At 39.3% G+C, this 16,575-nt stretch overlaps 1 protein-coding gene across 1 annotated transcript in view; it reads right to left on the bottom strand.

The window, feature by feature from the left end:
• Positions 1-14,609, bottom strand: part of cyth3b (cytohesin 3b) — a 30,206-nt gene extending 15,597 nt beyond the window's left edge. The window contains exon 1 of the mRNA XM_072443365.1: positions 14,274-14,609. Within this exon, the coding sequence (XP_072299466.1) occupies positions 14,274-14,292 (19 nt within the window). The 5' untranslated portion in view covers positions 14,293-14,609. The remainder of the gene's footprint in view (positions 1-14,273) is intronic.
• Between the last annotated feature and the right edge of the window lie 1,966 nt (positions 14,610-16,575).

Below are 16,575 nucleotides of genomic sequence, written 5' to 3'. Positions count from 1 at the left end.
CCCTTGCCTTTTTAGAAATATTCTAAATAATACATGAGAATCAGGTAGACAGTGGACCTTTTGCCAGAGACAGACTGATCGAGCAGATAGAGATTGGGATCGGCTCCACATGACCGACTGTCTCCTAATGGGACATCACAAGGCCCACCACTTTGACATCACGCTTTTTCAATATCACTGCAACCGCGGCAGTTCTGAACACTGAAAAGCATGTCACCTTCATCATGTTTGTGGGATAAATCATATATTATTATACTAAACTAGAGCTGGTTACTGTTCAAAGTTAAGTTATTACCTGACAAAATGTGTAATGCGTAATGAATGGTAACAACAAAAAGAATGATGTAGAGAAACAAGTAAAAATACTGTATAGAGAATCTCATTTTAAAATATATGACAAAATATGACACAATAATGACAACAATAATACAAAAAAATTGGACATCAAATGTAATTGCTATAATGTGGTCTAATACTTCTGATCAATACTTGTTTTGATACTCATTTTTGTATTGATTATTATCTGCACATCTTCTGCACAACCCTAGTGGGAAGTGGAAACGGTGCTAAGACTCTCAGATTGAACCTGATGACAGAAAACTTCAGCCAAGTGCAAGTGAAGCATTTCCTGAGTTTCTCTGGACGTGCAGAGAGACAATAGAAGGGATGTTAGCTACGAGAGAAATGACCTGTTTGAAACAATAGTCGCCGCATAAATAGCATTAGAGCAAAAGGCTTTCTCACAAAACTCTAATTACAACAAATGCACCACAATGCAGAACAGTGGAATGTCACATGTAACACAACTTAAACAATCCAGACAAACCCTATTCTAAAAAAGAAGAGTCTCAGGAAGTGGTTCCAAATGTTTTTCGTCTCAATTACCCCCCAACTTGGGTACAAGGCCAAATCATCTGTTCACTATTGTAGTATGATGCCTCTTATTTCTATCATTTTTATTTGTTCAAAGTATATTGCTGTCCAAAATCCTCCCAAACATAGACATTTTTTATTCAAATAATACAAAATTTCTTCTCCATCTACAAGTTTCTCCATTTTTGTACACTGCTTTATACTAAAAAATTCTTGCCTGACCCGCCATTCCCAATACGTTTTGGCAAACTACTTGTGAGGGTCTGGGGCTCGACCGCTGCGGTTCAATTTCTAGGGCGGAGTTTAGAGCAGAGACAGAACCAATCACATAAAGCCAGAAGTGACGCAAAAAACGAGACACGCTTAACCCGATATTACGTAGCCCATGTCAACAATGCGTGTTCCGCGTTCTCCGTCCCCGAACGCAGAAAAGGTCTCCTGAATGGCGATGACGCCCTTCGTGTAACCGCATCTAACGCACGTTCATCACGGCGAGTAGAGCGGACTTTCCTAATTGTTCAAACCGAAGAGAGAGCAGAAGTAAACACTCGGTCACGAGCCGGGTCACGAGCCGGGTCACGAGCCGGGTCACGAGCCGGGTCACGAGCCAGGTCACGAGCCGGGTCCGCCATCTTGAATGTTTTGGAACGGGGGGTGGAAAGCGCCACTTCTGTATCTCAGTGTGACGCGTTAAAACCTCCGACTGGGATTGGACAGGTAAATGGATTACCGACGATTTCATTGGCTCTGACTCCGATTCCAGACCCTTACGCATTCGAACAGAATGTGGGCGGGGCTGGCGGGTCAGGCAAAAAAAATACAGTTATTGCAATTTGCTTGTCAAGCGTTCACATTTTTATTTTGATGGATATTGATCTTGCAGCCCTGTTAAAAATGCATATACCAGTGCTCTATTTTGTATAACATATAGTCTTAAACAACAATGTCCGAGGTCGACCTACATGTGGCCGGTGTAAAAGGATCTTCACACTTCTATAGCTTTTAGCAGCTTGTTCTAGAAGCTGTGATGGCACTTGGTGGACAAAGTACATTGGAGCGTTTTACTCCCACACAGCACAGACACATCGGAACACTCACACAGAGAAAGCCTCTTGACAGATGACTGTAGTCGTATGGAAATATCCCACATTTCTGCTGCTGCAACCTCAGTCTGGTGCTGTGAGCCCTGATGGTCCACCCACAGTCTCAATCCAACACCACGAGGGCGCATTTTGTTATGCACCATCTAAAGACGTCATTTTCATTACACATTTGTTGGATGTTTTGTGAATTAGCAGGATCATTTATAAGACAACAGGCGTTCCTCTAACTTTTTCTCACAGCAACCACAGAAGCCGCTGTCCTGTAAAGACGATAACATATTTTTGTTTTATGGTTATAAAGACTTTGTCGAACAATAAACATAATAAAATCATTTTCTAGACGCAATGGACACACTATTTATTCATTATAATTATATAAGTAGTTTGAAATGATTTAAGGAACGTCATCCATATTAGTAAAATAGACAGATTACTTAATGCATATCTCACTCTTTTGAATTAAAAATAGAACGTTTTTACCATTGTGTCATTGATATCGGTATTGAGTGTCAGGTATTTTCCTTCAAATTGAAATCAAGTTTGACATTTTTTGTGACAAATCTGAATCTATATAAAAAGTAATGCTTTTCTTGCTTAACCAACAGACAAGACAAGAAGCCAGAACCAATACAGACGAAGGCATTAGTTAATGAATCAATAACATATTTTTGTTTTATGGTTATAAAGACTTTGGCAAACAATAAACATAATAAAATACTTTTCTAGACGCAATAGACACACCATCTTTTCATTATAATTCAAGCAGTTTGAAATTATTTAAGGAAACGCTGGGGACCCCTTCCAAAGTCCCTTTGGCTGGAATGAGAGAGAACTTCATCCATATTAGCAAAATAGACAGATTACTTAATGCATTAGTTTGATTTTATGTATGCTTTAGTGTCAGAAGTAGAGGGCAATTCTTCTCGAGCATTTACCTTTGAAGTTACCCAACCTTAGTTTGAATTCAGGTCCAACATGGCAAATAGTCCACAAAAAATAACAAATCAAACTCACAACTAGGCTGTGCATTTATTCACATTTTAATCAAGATTCAGTCATTTTGTAAAAAGCACGTGGTTTTGGAGCAGAGTTTATACTTTTGTGCTGAATGGTGTGTCTGTTTACGTTCATGAAATTAATATTGAAAGCCGTTATTGAGCAGGTTATTGATAAATGAGGAAAAGAATCGTGATAAATATTTCTGTCCAGCCCAAATCACAGCCTTTACGTTATCCTGCACTCACTTGTTGTTCATTTGCGACCGTGCCTTTATGAAACGTGGATTACAACAAAAAATCAGAGGTTACATCAAACACAACATGAGCGTTTGATTCTTCAAAGGCTCAAAGACTTGGCGATAGAATCCCTTGGAGCGAGACGGCCTCCTCACAAAGCCCACTCGTCAGTCACTCATCTTTGGAAAACTCCGGCGTAAAAGTGATGTCTTCCTCTTTGCACATTTACGAGCACGTTTGGACATTTGTGGCCGATTGATGTCACAGACTTCATGCAACTTCTTTTAAGGCCTCAGAGTCCACGACAACCTTCTTAACGTTTGCGTTCAATATCTGTCTTTACTGCCCAATCTATGCTAGAATTTCACTTTTGTCTGTCAGATTGCCGATGTTTTGACCCGCTTTATGGTTAATATCTCTGTAATTACCACTAGGCCTATTCAAATGACACAAAAACTGGCACACATTTCCTTGTATTCTGTGTCAGCACAAATAAATCCAAGCGAGATATGTATTTTTCACTATATTATTAGATCAATATAGAAAGATCGTACACAAAAAATTATAAAGTTAGTTTTGATAAATTTGTAGGTTTTTTGTTTGGATATCACCTATAAAAAAACGATGGATTGATGGATTGATGGATGGATGGATTGATGGATGGATTGATGGATTGATGGATTGATGGATTGATGGATTGATGGATTGATGATTGATGGATTGATGGATTGATGGATTGATGGATTGATGGATTGATGGATTGATGGATTGATGGATGGATGGATGGATTGATGGATTGATGGATGGATGGATGGATTGATTGATTGATTGATTGGGTTTATTTAGAGTCTGTGCCAGGAGAATATAACAACATAAGTAACATGGGCAGAAGAAAAACCCACCCCTATTCATTCATGATAAATGTTTCGTTTTACCTGTGTGAATCCGGACTGCATCGCTGCTTTTATAACTCAAATAATCTTTTCCCACAATGTCACCTTCCCCCGGCAGCACACACGGATGCTCTCGGGACAATTTGTTCGCTGGGTAGAAGACTTTACAATGAACAGACTTTGTGACCATGGGGTTTGTGTCTTATCAGTGCAGTTGCCCAACCTTAAGCTACATTCAGTGGTTAAAAGAAACATTTTCACATCATTTCAAACATTATATTCTTTAAATTGGCTCAATGGATCCAGGTTTGGCACTGATACACAAATATTCACTTTACTGCCCCTACTGATATATATATATACACACACACACACCAGTTTGACATTCTTCGTGACAAATCTGAATCTATATAAAAAGTAATGCTTTTGTTTCTCGCTTAGCCAACAGACAAGAAGCCAGAACCAATACAGACGAAGGCATTAGTTAATGAATAAAAATAATGTTGTTCGAAAGCCGACACTTCCTGTTTAAAATGGTAGCTTGAAGTCTAGGTGAGCCGAGCAAAGTCAGCACTTGGATGAGTTTGTAAGTACTACTGAGAGATGTTCTGACTCATTCAGGAAGTAACTGTAGTATGTCACGGCCCACGGTCTGACAGCCAGCGAGCTGAGCTGGGAGGGAGGGAAAACTCAAGTGTTTTTGTTGGAGAAAGTTGAGGAAGAAAACAAACATCAATGATAGTTATGGGAAAAGAGTTTGCTTAGAGAAGAAAGTTGGTCTGCAAAGGTTAAAAAGATAAGTTAGAAATAGCATGGTGGTCGAGTGGTTAAGGCGAAAGCACACATGCCAGGCTCCACGTGCAGCCGGGCGCAGTGTCATGGGTTTGAATCCCGGCTCCAACAATTTACTGCATGTTCCTTCTCTCTCAGCACCATTTCACGCTAAGCTGTCCTGTCTAATAAAGCCTACGGGCCAAAGAATCCTTAAAAAAGAAAGAAACGGCATGATATTCTTTTAAGCTGCACGTGGGAGGCAATGGTTCGGTTATGCGTTTTCACAGGTTCAGTATAAAAGGTTTACCAGATGAGGAGATTCAACCTATTCAGCCTCTGCTCTATAATCTTATTTTAAATTATTGAACAGATTAAACAGATTAAATGTATAATCCCTCTGGAATCAACTGTAAAAGCAGAAAAATCAAACAGGCCTTGTTTATGGGAAAGTACAGCTAGATCTGGTTTAGCGGGCCAAATAAAATCATCCATTTTAAATCAATACTCATTTACACAAGCGTTTAATTGGAGATTGAAATTCTAACTATATAGTATATATAGTATATGACAACCCTGATGTCACTATAGATGTGCAAAACAAAATGATATGTTGAATTAGGTATTTATTTGATTCACTAACTTTACATTTTATAGGCTTTTAAAGTAACACTATCCAAAGTCTTGTTGCCAAATTGTGGTTGTCATAACTAACTACAGCCAAACAAAGTCTACAGTGAACTGATGAAATCATTGAATATTCAAATGGGATGTTACTGCAACTGGAGTTTACCAGAAAACAGCTCATGCTTCCCCTTTGCATACAGTAACATCAGAACGTTTCTGCATCCGACATTTGAATATCATCTCGAGCTCATTTGAAATATAACCCATCAGTTTTCACTTCCTCTTTAGAAACTGTTGCAATATACCACGGACACACATCGAGGACTCATGACCGATCATTTCCCACTGCACCAGGTCAACTCACGAGACCATCGGCTGTTGTTTCAAAAGCACCAACTGACCATATGCCCAGGGAAAAACAACATTTAAACATTGCTTATTTTTATACTTTACACATTGGCACATCACCTTCCTTAGTAATAGAGATTGATATAATTTCCTTGAAAACTGGCCAGATCTTGATCAGTGAATGTGTAAAAAACTATTTCTATTCTGTTTAGCTATAATAAAATACTCATCGAGTGTATTTACATGCGCTTGAATAATGGTAGGATCCTGGTTTTATCTGTGTCCATGTAATAACCCGGTTGTGACAGTATTCTGGTTATGAGACACCGGGTCATTCTCACTGCGATATTTCAATTGTATCCAGAAAACATGTAAACGTGGCATGTAAACGTAGTATCCTGATATCTCAAAACGCGGGGCTGTACTGAGCGTGTGCGGACAAAAGAAACTCAAACATCAAAATGACTCAAACATCTACCAGGGTTTTTTATTTATTTCGTCATCATACATTAATAAGTTGTCTTTGAACAGCCTCCGTCGTGCATTAAAATGAATGAGAAAACTTCCGGAACCACAGCAAACTTTGAAGTGGATGGGACTGGTGAGCTACAATCACCACTTTTGCCTCTTTTTGCTACGGATCTGCACTTCTGTTGTAATGACACTTCCTGTCGAGCGGAAACTGTTCACTAAGTGGAAAACAAGGGAAATGTCTTGCTGCTAAAATATGCTATAAAGTAGATATATATATGTGTAAAACCTTCTATTCCCTGGACAGCTTGAAAACTGCTTTTTAGTCGGAGAACTTATTTTCTCTCAAGTTCGGCAGTACTATGATATCTTATACAAGCAAGAGGGGGGACACAATTCATGGTGGCACCCGCGGCAACTTGCGTAATAAGGTGAATAGACTTACAATCTTCTGTGAATGAATCTTGTCTAGTTAAGGTTTGAAACATGCTAAAAAGTCACAAGTTTACAAAATGACTAGCATATTTAGCCCCTCTCCATATCTGTACCACTGTTGCCATAGTTACCAGGACATGAATATCCTGGTTTCGCCGAGCGCTTGTAAACCATATTCAGAATACTGTCACAATCGGGATAAGGCTCATAACCGAAATATTCAGAATCAGAATAGGTTCATTTCCATTGTCATTGAACACAGTGAGCAAACATAGGAACTTGTCTCGACGTTAAGAGCAACATAAAACAATGAATAATAAAATAATAATAACACAAGCAGCATCTATAGAGTCAAATATATCATCTCGGTATGTACACAGATATTGAGCGGTGATATTTAGAATTCAACATGGCACAGATCAGTGTGGGGATTAAATAATAAATCAAAAATGAAATCCAGTAAATCACTTTTCATACAACCAGGCCTCGGCTGCTGCTTATGTGTGCGAGCGCTTAGTGTCATGACCTGCTCAAAGTCGCTGAATGATCGATCATATCCGACTGTGATGGAGTGAGGAAGGATGAGTGATATTCGGACGATGTGTGACAATCTCTCAAGAGCAGACCAGAGCCATTTTGACCTCAAACTAAAAGAAACTCCTAAATCACACCTGGCTTTGTATTTGTCGGCTTGAACTGTATAATAATAAGCACAACAATAATTCCATCATAGGAGGCGGAAATTGAAAAAAAATATCACTTTGTTGATTTCTCTCTTGGTTTATTGAAAGAAAAGGGGTAATACTTTAAAGACATTTGGACTAATTGTGTGAATATTGTGTGTATTTGTGATGTCTGTACCCACACTACACTATATCTAAATGGCACTAATGTTCAACCTTAGATAACAGCGACATTGAAGTTTTAGTTAAAATTTTGAGTTTGAATTTCCTTCATGCGAGATTAATAAACCTTTATCATAATACAAGATCTGACTTTTGATGGAATAATGAAAGCATGTTAGTTTTGTTTTTTTGTTTTTTACTTCAATAAAGTAGCCAGTATAAAAAAAGTAGAAAAACGTATACCAAAAACCACAAGTTCCTTTATGAGAGAAGTGTGGAAGGAAATTGTAACATCGTCAAAAAACCCACAACTAACCACTTTAAGTAAAGGACGGACTTTTTTTTTTAGTGTAGTGTAAGTTTTTTTGTGAAAATGTTACTTTTAATAAGACTTTTCCATTTCTTTCTTCAAACTTTCAGCACATTTCTGATATTACTGTGATATTATCGAAATAATCTTCAAAATTAAACATGACTTCATTTGAAAATGGACCATTTTGACAGACTTTGGACCAGGTGGGATTAGTGCGCCGGACAGACTGTGCCAAGACTGGATTTTTGGATCATTGGATGTCCTGTGTTACGTATTATATAATTGTTTTTTGGTCTTTTTGCTCCTGCTCTGTGTCGCGTTCAGTGTTCTGTGTGTTTGAGATATATTTACTATTGCCAACATCTCCCACACCTGACCCTGCCACAAACTGCACGTGAATGTATTATCCATCCAGCGCTTCGGCCGGGAAGTGTGACTCTCTGACCCATAATCCACTAACTGTCATCCATAACCTGCTTCATCCCCTCCATTTGTGTGTATGTGCATGAAGAGGGCTCACGGCCTCGCCTAATCCTCCCAGATCACCATATAAAGCCACACACGTTGGAAAAACACACTTATGTATACATTTACTCCACTAGAGAAAGAAATGTGAGGTATTTTTTTCACAGCTGGGCTAGACTCGCACTACTAACCTACTTTATCTCCCCCATCGGTCATTAACTCTAATACAAGTACTGAATTATGTGCAAAATAGTGCACAGTGAAATATTCTTCCATTGAACTTTTGCCAATGGCGCATTCACAACTCATTCCCTGAAAATGATTTTGCAGCCAACCTGGAATAATACGCTCATTCTGCAAAAAGAGAAAAACAGTGTAATGAAAACGTGGCAAAGGGCCTCAGCTTACTGACACAATGGCCTATAGAGTAAGCTCGGAGTGTTACAAATCCTCTGCTAAAGGCTAGACAGGGTCCTGTAGTTTTTCCACTGTATCCCCAAGGAGACACCCACAGCACTATTAGAGGCTGGAAAGTGACCAGATAGGCACAAAAAGCTACACACAATGAGATAAAACAAAGCAGGGGTTGAGAGAAAGCTATGAACAAGTTCGCAAGTAATGATAGAACTGCATCTTTGGCCAATAGGTGCTAACTGGACGGATGGATTTGAACTAAACGAAGATTTCTGTTCCCTTGCAGTATCTTCTAGTAGTACTTACAATATTGCAACAGTGAGAACATGAATATAGAGCAGTCAGACCACAACACAAAGTCAAATTACACAGGGAAGGGAAAAGATCTCATCCTACAATGTCTTATAAAAAAGAGATTGTGCAGACATGTGGAAAATGACATAGTATATGATGTGTTTACTTCTGGCTTGGTGAGTCACACATTTTGAGAAGCCATAGTTTTGTTTTTTATCTCTGGCCTTCACAATAAAACTCATTTATTGATCACAGAAATAATTGTGATACAAAATAATCGTTTAGTTTCAGTCCTTAAAGTATTTCCTTTGTAATATCGCCAACCTTATGTATTAATCCAGAAACAACTATTGATTTCTAAGAATTTTTATTTTTTTTCCTGGGCTCACATTTTCTGAAAATGGCATATTACTTATACAATAAAATACAAAGGTTTGTACAAACAAAGCCACCAAAACCCAATGAAATCGTTTAAGATAAGATAAGATAAGATAGCCTTTATTTGTCCACACAATGGGGTAATTCCGGTGTTGCAACGCAAGTAGATACAGAAGAAAAGAACAGATAACTTATTGGAAGCTTTAAAAAACATTCTTAATAGAAAAACTCTTATAAACAAAACTCTGATAGACAGAACCTCTCTTATTCTTGATAAACCCTTAATAAATCTTTCCCCCAGTAATCAAAACAACCCCTCAAAAAAACCTTTGTTTCCCGGTGAATCCACCTTTCCTTTATCGTGACCAGGTTACCCTCTCTGCGCCGTTGCATAATTGTTCCAGCTCTTGCGCTTCCTGTCCACTCTGTACGGCCTTGTCTTTCCCGACAGACCTGAGCCAATTTATACAAACGTGTGCACTACTGTGGAGGCCACGAACCCCTCATCCCAAAACAGCCCAACTGGAGCAGGACATTTGACTCAAATCCATTTTAGCACATAGCTGCAGACCGCTGGGGACATTTGCATGCTCTGATTTCTCTTACAAACCAGAAAAAAAAACCTTTGACTTCATAATTCATATCGTATTTCCACTTCACAAGCCTTTGTCAGTTTTAATACTTCATGTTAATGTGAAAACCTTGGGACAAATGTACAACTGTATAATAAAACACTTCTTTCTCTCAGTGTCATGCCCTCTTATTGAAGTACTTAAGACTTAAATGCTTTGAATGTAGAAAAGAAGTCTGAGAGGATTTGAACGCGTCTCATTTTAACATGAAGTCTCTAAGTGCAGAAGTGTCCTTGATAGAAAATACCCACTTCCATATGGGCCAGCGTGCTCTTGTGGGCAGAGTCTAACCTTAACCCGACAGAGGAATGCTATAGGTAAGTGTAAGGTGCTATCAGATATCACGGAGCGGCCGATTGAACAAGGCTCTTCTGTGTTCACTGGTCTTTTAAAAAATCTGTCATTTTCATTTAAGAGTTGCAATACACACTTTATTAGACTGTTGTATCATCATACTGCATGTTCAAATAAAAGCTTTTGCATTTCTTGTCTAAATTGAGGCTAAATAAAAAGTTTGAGAAAAAACATTGTATGTATTGAGATGGAAGAAAACACAATATACAGTATCTATAGTTTCCATGAAAGTCAATATTGAGATAACAATAAGTTTTCAGTATCTTATTTATGATGTCTCATTCCAAATTGTGTTGTTTAGGCAGGCCGTGTGCAACAGATCTCATGGGTATAGCTGTTATAATTAACCGCTGATGCAACACACAAGAGACAGGGCAATGCAGCCAGTATCCAATGAGGCTCTGCTCTGCCAACCTTCTGATTATTACAGTTATGGGAATGATCCGAAAGGGCTGTGTTTTGAACTAATCTTCCTTGAGGCGGGGGAAGCAGTGCTCTCAGAGGGACAGGAGGGACATCCGCACAGGATGTGCACATCACCTACAACACAAATCATGTTTCCATAAAGCAAAGGTCTGTGTCTGTAAAGAGTGTAAACAGTGGTTTATCTCCTGTATTTCACATGGCAAATATTATAATAAAATAAAAAAGATTAAATGTGGAAATAAAACCTTGCTCGACAAACTCATTCAATCATTCATTGCCACCAAAATGAATTTTGTGTGTCTCTTTCCATAGTTTCCATGTGACCTTCACACACTGCACATGCTTGTATTCTAGGTCAGGGGTAAATAATTTCTACAATCAGATATACATACTTATTGCACAAGAAAATCAGCAGGAATACCCCTAAATATGACTGAAAATGTCATATAAAATCATACCAACATTATAACCTTTTGACAAACCAAATACCTCACTTCCAATGAAAATCTAAACCACAATCTGCAGAAAGTCCAAGCCGCTGATGCATTACACACCACATTAAACAAACTTTATCCCGCTCATTTCACAGTGTACAAATAGAGCGGTCTGTAGCTGTCACAAAGCGCGTTGTCCAGACCAGCAACCCGATTCAAACCATATGGACATCACTCAAGAACATGTCGCCTAACAATGTGTGTACAGCTGCTCACAACACAAACTTACAATGAGTTCCCTCTGTACTGAACGATACTGTGGAACACCAGCTTTACAGTCGTCTGAAGGCCTATTGTCTATTCACTGAAGGTGCTGGTGTTGGGTGCTGTCGTGTGCACAAACGGAGACTACATTGTAAGAAGATGTGTCAATGAAATTAATATGTGGTAAATGACATGCAATATTTGAATGTCCTCCAGTCTGGTGCAACAGAAAAGGCTGTGTTTAGAACTAATCTAGCACATACCGTATAGAACAGGGGTGGGCAGACTACGGCCCGCGGGCCACATCCGGCCCGCAGGGCCTTTCAATCCGGCCCGCCAAGCTTGTCCAAGTAATATAAAAAAAAAAAAAATGTTTTGTTTTTTTTTTCCTTTTTTGCCCTCAGGCATCTGTCTGCACTTGTATCCTTAATAAATATGACGTGAAATGAATTAGATAATAGATTCAACAGCCTATATTTGACAGAAAAGTGATATTTTATTTGATATTTAATTTTGGGGATTTTTTTTTTTTCACACCAATGATCGCAAGCCGGCCCTCAGCTACAGGCCTGGATTCGAATATGGCCCTCGGAGGAAAATAATTGCCCACCCCTGGTTTAGAAGAACATCAGAAACCAAATTCAGGGTTAAGCGATGCTACAACTTAGTTCATAGTTTGGTCTTGGTTTGGGACTAGCTCGAGTCCAAATGTAGATCCAGTCCTGGTTTAGCTCTGAGTTAAGTCCCAGTTCAGTTTGATGTGGTGCACTATGTAACTTTACTGGTGAAGTTTCCGCCTATCTTGCATTTATTCACGTACAGGTGTTTTTTTTTGCTCACGAATATATTGAAAAACATGCACTCTGTGAACTTGGAATACTCCATTCAAAGAAACAATATCTCTATGAAGACAAGCAGGTGGCGGACCACTGCACTACTACTACTACAAAACAAAGGTAAATGTTATATTGGTTATATATTAGTACATTTAAGCTGTAGTGCTATAGCCTGAGAGACATTGTATAAATAAAATCTACCTGTAACGAGACATTTCAATATCGGATACATTGAGATGTTTGTATGGAAGGGCATCTAGCTGAAACTAAAGAATACAATGTTATTTCTGCACTGTTATATGTGGATTTACCTTAAGACGGTAAGATGATATTGACATAATATAATGTTATCAGGATTTACTTGAAATACATATATATATATTTGTCAATATCGCCATAATTTGAGCACATCCACTGGAAAAAAAAGTATCAAAACTGAAGATAAAACTCCTCGAAGCATCACAGTACAAATATATGGCTGTATTTGCAAAGCTCCTTCATTTCACCTGCCTCCCCCTTCATACACCCCCTGTCTCCTCCCTCTCCACCTCCTTTTGTCCAGCTCTTTACCCCTTGTTCTTTGCAGTTTTTTGCATGTTTTGTATGTTCTCCTTAAAAGAAATGAACGTCTCATATTGAGCCAAGTGAACCACGCTGAGTAGTTCAAGCCTTCTAGTGTGAGTGTCGGCCGCCCCCGTAGCTCTCTGCAGTGGGCTTTTGTGGAGTGTGCGGAGGTGGGACGATGCTACATGAAAGAAAGCGTTAATCATTTCATCATATTTTTTGGGTTCTTTCAAAATGGTTACAAAACAAAATAACGGGACAGCGGATTTTAAATGGCAGGTTTCATTTAAAATACGCTCATGTGGCACGTGCATGCACTTTCTAGATAGTTGGTTGTTCGATAATCGTCATTGGAGATAGGAAAAAGTTTAATAAAAGCCATGTCGAGTCCAAACTAGAACAAGCAATGACAAACGGTGCATTCACATTCCTAATTAAGCCCAGTTTAGTCCTGATGAAGACTTGGTTTGGTCCTGTTCTAGTTTCATTTCCAGGTTAATTCAAATGATGAAACCAAGGTTGCAACCAATTCAAACAAGAAGATTAAAGGAGAACACAACCGGGACTAAATTGTAAAAAACAGTTTAGTGTCTTGCATTGGCCCATGGCTGTTGTGGCTACACACGATTGGCATCACAACACCATATGTGTGTCTGTGAGGAGACCCTGCTGACGTCTGCCACCGCTGGATGCCAGGGGCGCCAACAATGACAGCCTTATGCCCGTGCTCCAGGCGGCCAACGCAGACACATCCGGCACAACTAGCCCTCAGCACTGCACATGTGGAGTCAAGAACTGGAGTGGAGAGACACGCAACTCACACAACATGACAAACTGTGGGATTTTATGCAGTTATGAATCACAAGATTAGCACAGGCATTTGAGTAAAAAGGGTGGACACAAACCACAAGTGACTGTTTGGGCATTGCACCTTTGCCTTTACATGTTTTTGGCTAATGCATGTAGAAATCTTCATAAACCCCTTTAAGCACCTGTAGGTTCAAAGGGACTTGTTGAGTGAACTAAAACACTTGCTTGGACATGAATGCATGGGAACAATATTTCATTCAGTGTGTGGGCTGTCATTGGCTGGCACAGTTAGACAAACCTAATAAGACATTTAAAAAAAAGAAATAATAATACTACTGAACTACTGTATGTGACTGTTTAGAAGGGGGTTAAACTGTTTAATTTACAGTACCATGGCAGTGTTGTTATGCCAGTTCTATTGGAGTAGACCAGTGTGGTTTCCAAAAGGCACATGTCAGTGGTTAGAATGAACTCTAAATGCCTCTTACCTTGGTTGTCCTCGTCCATTCTGGAAACCCTTTAATGAAAAAACCCTCCAAAAGCTGACGGAAACTTCCGCTGTATGAAACGTCAATAAACTATGACGAATTTCGGTGCCAATCTCCAGGACGCATGTGGCACACAGGTTGTCTCATGCGCAAAGTCCTCTTCTGAGCGCTGCGGCCATTGACGCATCGGTCCTGTCTGTCCCCACGTCTTTGCTCTAAAGCTGCTCCAGCGGTGTCAGTGTCCTCTCTCTCTCACACACACAGTGGGATCGTCATCCTCCAGATACACCCTCTCCACTAGTGCTGAGAGTGTGGACGCTGCCACGTCAAGTCTGCGTCACGCGCAACAGACTCCACACGGAAATCTGTCCCCGTCCTGTCAGAATAAAGACAGACGCGAACGTGGAGAAAACACTGCTGCGGGAGTTTGTGTGGGGGTTTATTTTGAAAATAAATTACGACAAAATGTGTTTTGTTTTACTTGACAGCCTTGGATCAAGCCCAGCTTCAGCACCATGGATCTATTTTATTATGCTCAGCGCCCATCACACTGTCCAGAACCTGTCACGTGACTTATTTAGGCTCTTTATTGAAGGAAATACAATATATTAGGCTAAATAATATTGCTGTTTACATGGTAAAAATACATTAGCATATTCTGCTACATACACTTAAAACATTGCATCTGGTTCGTCCAATGTAAATGCTATGTCCTTAAATAAATAAAATTAAATAAAAAACACGTACACACGATATATACACACACATACATCTCATATATATATCATCCTCACGTACACACGTTATATACACACACACATACATCTCATATATATATATATATATATATATATATATATATATATATATATATATATATATATATATATATATATATATATATATATATATATCATCCTGAGGCAGCTGCGCCACAATGAACAAAGTCCAAAATAATGATACATACGTTATAGTTTAAGGTTGGTTTTGTCTAAATTAGTGCTCAAACTTCAAGTACCAGCGACAACTTCATGCCATATTTAATGTGACAAAAGTCAGACTAAATTTTGATGCACGACAGGACAAATAATTGGGGATTGCATTGGTCTTTCTATGGCTCTAAATTCAACTAATGAACTGTAACTCCCTTGATGAAACAAGCCTAATTACACATTAGTAACAGACATACTACTTGTTTGGCTAGTGCTCTGCAAATTCTAAGAATATTTCAGCTTTATTGGTTAATAGGAAAATACCAAGGCATTCTTTTTATAGCACTTTTCCAGTTCTCCAAAATCCAAGTAAAAGTTTATCTTCGGTGAAATTTGTATTGGGAAAGATAAAGCAAATGAAGCAAATGTTGTGAGTTTTACATACTTGATGCAAAGTACCACACACTGGTTGAATACTGTTTGTACAACAGAAAAAAAATTGTCGTATGCACAATATTTGTTAAAGCTTGGCCAATGTGGTTAAAATATGAAACTAATATATGTATACAGATGAGACTGCGCAACAAAAATGTTTTTTATCATTGATCCATTTTCAAAACAAAATAAATAATCAAAAATGTCAAATGGGCACCTTTCGTGAGATGAATTAAAAAAAAAGAAACGTAGGACAATAGGTGACAGTGCATATCACATGAACAGTTCAAATTAGTGAAAGTCATTTGTTTTAGGTATGTACTGAGTCTATGTTCATGTCAGTGTCAGCTTTGCTCTAACTAACAAAAATGAATGTAGTCCACTGGAAAAGTTCTATTATGACACTCCACCGACAGTCTGTGGCATGAGGTGACCATATGCAAGGTACAGGGCACTGTGATCGTACAGAGGCACTGTGATCGTACAGGGGCACTGTGATCATACAGGGGCACTGTGATCATACAGGGGTACTGTGATCGTACAGGGGTACTGTGATCGTACAGGGGCACTGTGATCATACAGGGGCACTGTGATCATACAGGGGTACTGTGATCGTACAGGGGTACTGTGATCGTACAGGGGGGGCACTGTGATCGTACAGGGGCACTGTGATCGTACATACAGGGGCACTGTGATCGTACAGAGGCACTGTGATCGTACAGGGGCACTGTGATCGTACAGGGGCACTGTGATCGTACAGGGGCACTGTGATCGTACAGGGGGGGCACTGTGATCGTACAGGGGGGGCACTGTGATCGTACATACAGGGGCACTGTGATCGTACAGGGGGGGCACTGTGATCGTACAGGGGCACTGTGATCGTACAGGGGTGGCACTGTGATCGTACAGGGGCACTGTGATCGTACAGGGGCACT

Source organism: Eucyclogobius newberryi, unplaced genomic scaffold, assembly GCF_026437365.1.
Source record: "Eucyclogobius newberryi isolate DKJ021-1_F unplaced genomic scaffold, fEucNew1.0.hap1 SCAF_13, whole genome shotgun sequence".
NCBI classification, from domain to species: Eukaryota; Metazoa; Chordata; class Actinopteri; order Gobiiformes; family Gobiidae; genus Eucyclogobius; species Eucyclogobius newberryi.
Note: the sequence above shows the minus strand (reverse complement) of the source record. Positions and strands in the feature narration are given on the sequence as shown.